The sequence below is a fragment of the Corvus brachyrhynchos genome, unplaced genomic scaffold, assembly GCF_000691975.1.
Source record: "Corvus brachyrhynchos isolate BGI_N302 unplaced genomic scaffold, ASM69197v1 scaffold92, whole genome shotgun sequence".
Lineage (NCBI taxonomy): Eukaryota > Metazoa > Chordata > Aves > Passeriformes > Corvidae > Corvus > Corvus brachyrhynchos.
This window is the reverse complement of record NW_008236973.1, coordinates 4,663,127-4,669,904: the sequence shown is the minus strand read 5'-3', so window position 1 is coordinate 4,669,904 and position 6,778 is coordinate 4,663,127. Positions and strand designations below refer to the sequence as shown.

At 37.4% G+C, this 6,778-nt stretch overlaps 1 protein-coding gene across 2 annotated transcripts in view; it reads right to left on the bottom strand.

Moving 5' to 3' along the window:
* Positions 1-6,778, bottom strand: part of PPP2R3B (protein phosphatase 2 regulatory subunit B''beta) — a 52,590-nt gene that overhangs the window by 26,390 nt on the left and 19,422 nt on the right. The window contains exon 1 of one of the 2 annotated variants that reach the window (XM_008629336.2): positions 4,657-5,118. The exons of the other annotated variant lie outside the window; for it this stretch is intronic. Within the exon in view, the coding sequence (XP_008627558.1) occupies positions 4,657-4,803 (147 nt within the window). The 5' untranslated portion in view covers positions 4,804-5,118. Of the gene's footprint in view, positions 1-4,656; positions 5,119-6,778 lie in introns of those variants that run through there. 2 annotated transcript variants of the gene reach the window in all.

Below are 6,778 nucleotides of genomic sequence, written 5' to 3'. Positions count from 1 at the left end.
GTAAAAGTTGAAGGACATTTCATACGAAGATGTGCTGGACTGTTTCAGGCTTTCTAGCATAGGAAGTACTACCACCAACAGTCATACAACATCTACTATTAGTAGCATTAGTTAAAATGGAGAAAAGAACAGTGAATCTTTTATTTCAAGGGAAAAAAACGTATGTCTGAACTCTTCAGTGTATGAACTGCTGCATCACAAAACTTAGCTGCAGAGGGAACTGACATCTAGACTCTTAAATCATGCATGTAAATAAGCTGTAACAAACTTGCACCGTATTGGCTCTTCTACAGAAACAGTACACATTTTCTGTAATAATAATTTATAAAATAGATATATTACCAGACATGAGCAGGTAAAGAAGTTGCTATCACAGGTAGCCAATACATTTTAAGTTTGAACCAGGAGTCTCCATTACAGATGCAGTAAACACCTACCAGTTTGCTTACAGTTTCTTTTTAAGAGACTAGAGCTTAAAACCTGGCAATCCACTAGCAGTGAACCATTTATGGAAAACCTCAACTAGTAAGTCTCACCAGGCAGCTTATATATTTTCATTCTGTTTCCAATGTAGGCATCTGCTCTAGAAAACTGGCATTATATCAGCAAGCGTACCTATTAGCTACAGCCAGAATGAGATCTGTATTCCATCTCTGGCCCTCTCAGCAAGCACTTGTGTTCTTTCATAAAGCATTTGTATGCCTGATATAAAAATATTATGTAAAAATGAATATTGGGTCCTCCCCCTGTGATGTTAAAAGGTCTACAAATTACCTTAAATTAGAAAACTGATGTTAACACGAAAGCTGTCGTGCCAGAAGCCTCTAATTGTTACACAACCTGCTTCTGAGACTATTGCTGTAAACCCAACTGCCTCAGTTAAATTTTTTGAAAGTAATTTTTCTTAGAAATGAGACTGTTATCTTCATGACTAAAAGAATCACTGTGTGCACTACATCACAAACACACACCAGCTCAGCACACATTAGTACCTACAGACTCTGTGTTCATTGCTGTATTGAACATACCACAAGCATTTCTGTAGCATTTTTGGTAACAAGAGTGTAAAAATGATCAAGAGGCACTAAAGTCTAGAGTTACTTCACTCGGCAATCTCGTGAGGCACTGCAGAAGCTGAAGAAGTAGTTCTCATACAGCTGACACAAATAGCATGTGTAAGCAGCATTTAGTATCATTAACAGGTGGTCATGAAACGAGTAGTTCTCCATTTTCACACTGAGGTGTGACGCATATTAACTACACCAAGGAATCACCAAGTAGTCACAGCAGATAAAGGTATAATTCATTAAAAGAATCAAAAAATATGCCAGCACAAGTCTGTCACGGACATTGAGAGGATTAATTAAAAATTTAGGCCATCTTTTTATTTAGCTCCTTTTTAAAAGTCATTACATTCAGCACAAATTTATTTGACTTTTTAAAAAGTCTGGTTTTAAAGCTAGAACTCCAAAGTTTTGTAAGGTGATGTGGCCTCTAAGTAGCAAAAAATACCCATTTTCCTAGCACTGAGTTACAAACATAGAAGCATGTCACTGTACACACATGTATTTTATGCTGTTATAATTTTGTTTCAAACTTCAGATATATTTTCCTCATATAGCCTGGGTAATGGTGCTGCTTATATTCCAACTCTAACAGGTAGGGATATCACCAGATGTTGGCCAAAACACGGTACTCAGCTATCAGCAGGTAATCAGCTTCTCAGTTCACATCTTTAAGTTGCCAGTACATTTGACAAGGTTATAGTTTCTTCTCCCTCCAAAGTTTCAGATAAATTGACAAGCAAGGTGAACACAGTGACTCTTCAAGTGCTGCATTCCCAGTTCAATATATCCTGTAGGTGCTAAGTACTTAGGAAAAATCTTGGTCTTAGAACCAACATCAGGATAAGATGGACTGAAGTTTTACTTCATTTTATGCAGAGATATCTACTAAGAAATTCAGTTCCCCAAAGTAATAGAGAAAATTTCAACTGTTACATATTGTTTTACCTTTCTTTTGAGAAACAGATCTTTCCAGAAAACCCTACTTTGCTCAGGTTTTTTCAATTTTCATCAATAAATGAAAACTGAAGAACTGCCTATTCCACCACTTTCCAGAACAACCCACCTCACTACTGGTTGTCCATTTAAAGATTTTCAAGAAACCTGATGTGCTATGCTCTAATGACCACCCCTTTTAAACCACAGGGGATTACCTACACAGATTATTTGCTTACATGGCTCTTTATGAAAAGCCACTGCCTTAGAATTCCTGGAATCTGTAGAAGACCCAGTCATTCCAGCTCGCCACAGAGCAGATTCTGAGCCACAAGTTATTTCACTATCCACCACCATTACTAACTTTTTATTTTAGGATGCTAGTTTTAATAGCGCAAACCTCTTAAAGAGAATCTGTCATCTGTTTAACAAGTTATAAAATTACAAGATTGTAGCAGAAGTATGGAAGAACAGATTTGCTTCCATTTCTTCTTGACTTTAGCATTTTAATTTTACATTGTATTCATGAACTGTTGTGTCTGAAAGCCTATACAGTGCAAAAAGGAGGTTGCAAATTCCAACAGCAACAAAGCTTAGCAACTGAAATTATAAAGATTTTTTCAAGTTATTCTAAAAAATCTCTAAGCAGTCTTTCATTTTAACATGAAATTTCTTCAATGATTATGTAGCTGATGAATAGCTATTCTTTGAAATGCACCTAACCTATGAGGATAAGCTGAAATTAACATTAGCATAAAATGGCAGGTAAAGAATACCCATCTTCTGTACCAACAGTTACCAGCACCCATATTTAGTTTTTGATGATAGTTCCAAAAAGATTGTCTTAAAATCTTGACATCAAAGGAAACCACCACTAAAAAAAGGAACTTCAGATAAAATAATTTATATCAAACTGAGCAATGACAGACCTCATATTCTGGTTTTATATTCCTATTAATTATGTTTTGCCCAAAGAATTTTGTAATCTAATTAAGTCGTTTATCATACATTATTCTACAGTTGCCATTTACCCAGGAAGTACAAGACTGGCTAAAACTGAAAGATATTTGCTCATTGTCTGCACTGTAAGTTTATAGCCAGCAGCATAAAACAGGAAAAAACCCCTACAGATTAGACAAGCTGTTTTCTAAAGCAGTTAGTTGCTGGGAAGTATGCTTAACCACACTACACTGAGATGTTTTCTATGTCATCATAAAAAGGCCCTGTAAAAGTACAAGCAATCCAACTATCACTCGATGAAAGACAGATCAAGTTAAGGGGCACCACACAAGGAAATGCTGTGTTTGTTTACAACAGGATGCCATGACTAGACTAAACTTGCCTCCTCCTCTGAGGTGCCTGAATATTAACTGCTACCACTACTTTTGGGTAATTAAGATAGTATTTTCTTTTCTTGCTGTGTCTAGGCAAGAAGTTCTCTTACCTGTCTCCAGTTTAGCACTAAAGACGCAATTCAAAAATCCTTTCACTCACGTTTATGTTGAATGGCATAAACCAACACAGTCAACATTGGCATTCTGCTTTCCACAAAGGAATAAACATTGCTTATAAAGGTCACTTGAAACAAATATTAAATAATCATATAGAAGACAGAAGGCTAACACATTCTTATTGTCATAGGTCTCTGTCCCTCTCTTGAAGGTCACCTGAAAGGTGACCTTCAAGACTAGTGCACTGAATTCAAAATTAAGTAGCAGGCTATATTTAGAATAACTAACAATGCCAGAAATTCTAAGATAATGTCATTTTTATTCAACTGCTAAACTTTCCTTAATTAAAAAAGGGTGAAAAAAAAGAAATCATACATGCCATCACTGACACACCTTTGGTATATGAATTAGAAGTGAGGGTGAAGTAAGGTCAAAGTGAATGCTTTCAGATACCACTGTATGTCATAAAGCGTGTTCAAAGAAATACCGAATTTCAGTTTCTCAAAAAAAGTTGTACACTTTCTCACTCCAAAAGATAAAAAATCTCTTTGAACATTTGCTCTATAGGTAATTTTCCTTCTTATTTTATGTTTCAAATACTTCTATTCTCAATTTTAAGCATGCTTTAAAATTGAAGCTTTAACTTGCTACTACAAAACAGCAGAAGTGCACGTGTGAACCAAGCAGAAACAACTGATCTCATCCAAATAAGAAGTCCAAAATAAACATTCTAAAGGAATTCAGGATCATCATGCAAGTATGAAAGCACCTTTTACCATATTATGTTTGAGCTAGGGAAGTTACAGCCTATTTCACTATATTTTATGTCCCCAGCTCCAGTAAAAGGTAAATTAAACCCCTTGGGGAAATGTATGTAGATCACAATTATGCAGATTAAGGAAAACAGTCTTTAAAAGTCTAATAGCATTAAATGCACCAACTTTTCACTGCATATAGTGCAGACATCTGCACTCCGTGCAAACATCGTACTTTAGCTGTGCTGTGTGCTTCAGCAAACTCATCTTTTCTTTGCACAAAGCTACCTGCACAGTCTTTTAAAACACAGAAGAAATCATCAAATATGGAACAGACTACCAAAACCCTGCTAGTTTAGTAACAGCTTCCATGTATTGCCTGCAATTTGAGTGGCTGTGAAGGTACAATTCACAACAATACCTTAATTGTATAAGAACAGAAAGACAAACCTGGACCTGCTGAAAAGCTTTCAGTCTCTTCTTGAATCTAGAAGGTAAAACAAAATCACATCCTCGAGCTAGCAATGCCAACTCCTTTCTTAGATCAGGATCTTGTCGCAAAGAAATCTCCTTTATCCTCATGCTTTCGGATTTCATATAACGTCTGTGTGTGCCAGTCCAGGCACTTGAGTCCCAGTAAATAGCAGAGCTGTTGTATTATCACACAGTGCCGCTTAAAGCAGCAGCTGCGCCCGAGTTCTGTGATATTATAAGAGCCAGCTCAGCTTCGCCCGCTCCATACATTAAAGGGAACTTGGCTGGAATAGCAAAAACAGATTAGGAAGTCACTTTGGGGACCTGCCCTTTCATCCAGGCATTCCAAAGTCTAAATGGGACAGTATGGAAAATGAAAAGCGTGTTTGGAGGAGCACCTATAAAAGCAGCTTCCAATTTTAAAAAAGGCAAGCCCTACAGGAATGCAGAGAGGCCAGTTGTGGTTATTTTCTAGCTTCCTCCTCCCATCCTCCTCAGCTTTCCCTTCTGTCACAAAACACTCACTGTCTAGCTTCAAAGAAGTACCTCACCGAAGGATAAGGCTTATTACACAGCAATTAAACTCCTTTAAAACTCTTTTGTCCTTTAACAGGAACCCTATTACACTGGGAAAATGAAGGCAATGACAGAAAAAGCTTCACACAGACTTTCAGAATCACAATCACAAATAGATTTTTTTTTTTTTTATATTGATCTATAGCTAAGTTACCGTGTTGCAAGAATCTGAAAATTTAAAAGTTAAGATGGAAAGCCATAGCAGTAAGGAAGCTAATGTTACCACGCTGAAATGCTGCTTTAAATCACGTTTTACCAAAAAGTTACATTAGAAATATCAGTGATGTCACAAACTCTGAAAAAAATTGACAGGATACTTTCTTTTCTTAAATAGTTTTATAAACATTAACATCCACATACTAGATTGCACACCTGTTACATTTCACTAGTATTAGATTCAGCTACCACTCTATTTTCAGTGTATTGAATCTCAAATACATTTTATGGGGGTGGTGAGGCCAGGTTTTAGTACACATCAATATTCTTCATGGAAACAGAAATCTGATAAGGTCACTTCAATTTTCACAGAAAATTGAAGTGACCTTCAATTCCTTCTCCTTTACAGTTTTAGGTACATTAACTTATAACTAGTGGAGTTTTCACATTTTAAAAGAATATACCTTTATCATAGCAATCTTTAGGCAATGCTGCTATTTTGATGGATTTTTTTTTCAAATATCACCACTACAGTTATGAGTACGGCAATTCTTACTATTCCAAGCTGTAAACACTCTCAGCACCCCAAAATTCTCTTAAGATAGCGGTGTTGGCTATTTATTGTGAAAAACGAGGTTCACTCTCCTGTTAGAATTTAAAGAGTTTAATATAAAGACAATAAGAGACACATAAAATAAAGCAAAGGGATAACGGCCGGGTGCCTTGGCGCTCTGCCAAGAGCACGCCTGATGCCCGAGGTGAGTCCTTTTTGTACCATTTTTACTGTCTGTTCTCTATTCATATTAAAACTTTTCTAGGAATTGATCTGCATGGCCACTCCTTGGGTCCGCCTTTTTAGAGCATGCGTAGTCTTCGGCCTTGTGGTTTTATTTCTTTTGATTCTTGGGGTTGGGCCCGCTAGGTAAGAGTCGATGGTAGGGTGGATCTCTTCTACGTCCCCCAGACAGTCAGGGCTGATTGCAGCTTTGGCCTCTTTGCCCCCCGGGCAGAGCGGTGATAAGGGCTCTCGGACCCTCCTGGCCACCCGTTCTCCGGGAGGAGTAGCCTTTGGGCCCTTTTGTTCCCTGGACAAAGTGTTGATTAGCAGCTCCTTGGGCCTCATCCTCTGTTCACTTGGACGTTATCTTACTTGCTCACACTTGCTAACATTCTTGCTAAAACGAGAGAAAACTACATCCACACAGCAAAAAGCATTTCTAACCTTATATAATATCTACTTTAATACTTTGCGAGAAGCCAATACTATAATACATGTTTATAACATGGAGAATCTTACAGCACTAAGAGAGTGAATCTCACCCGGGCCTTGCAGCTGGAATTCGCCTCTCGCTCTTGGTCACATGGC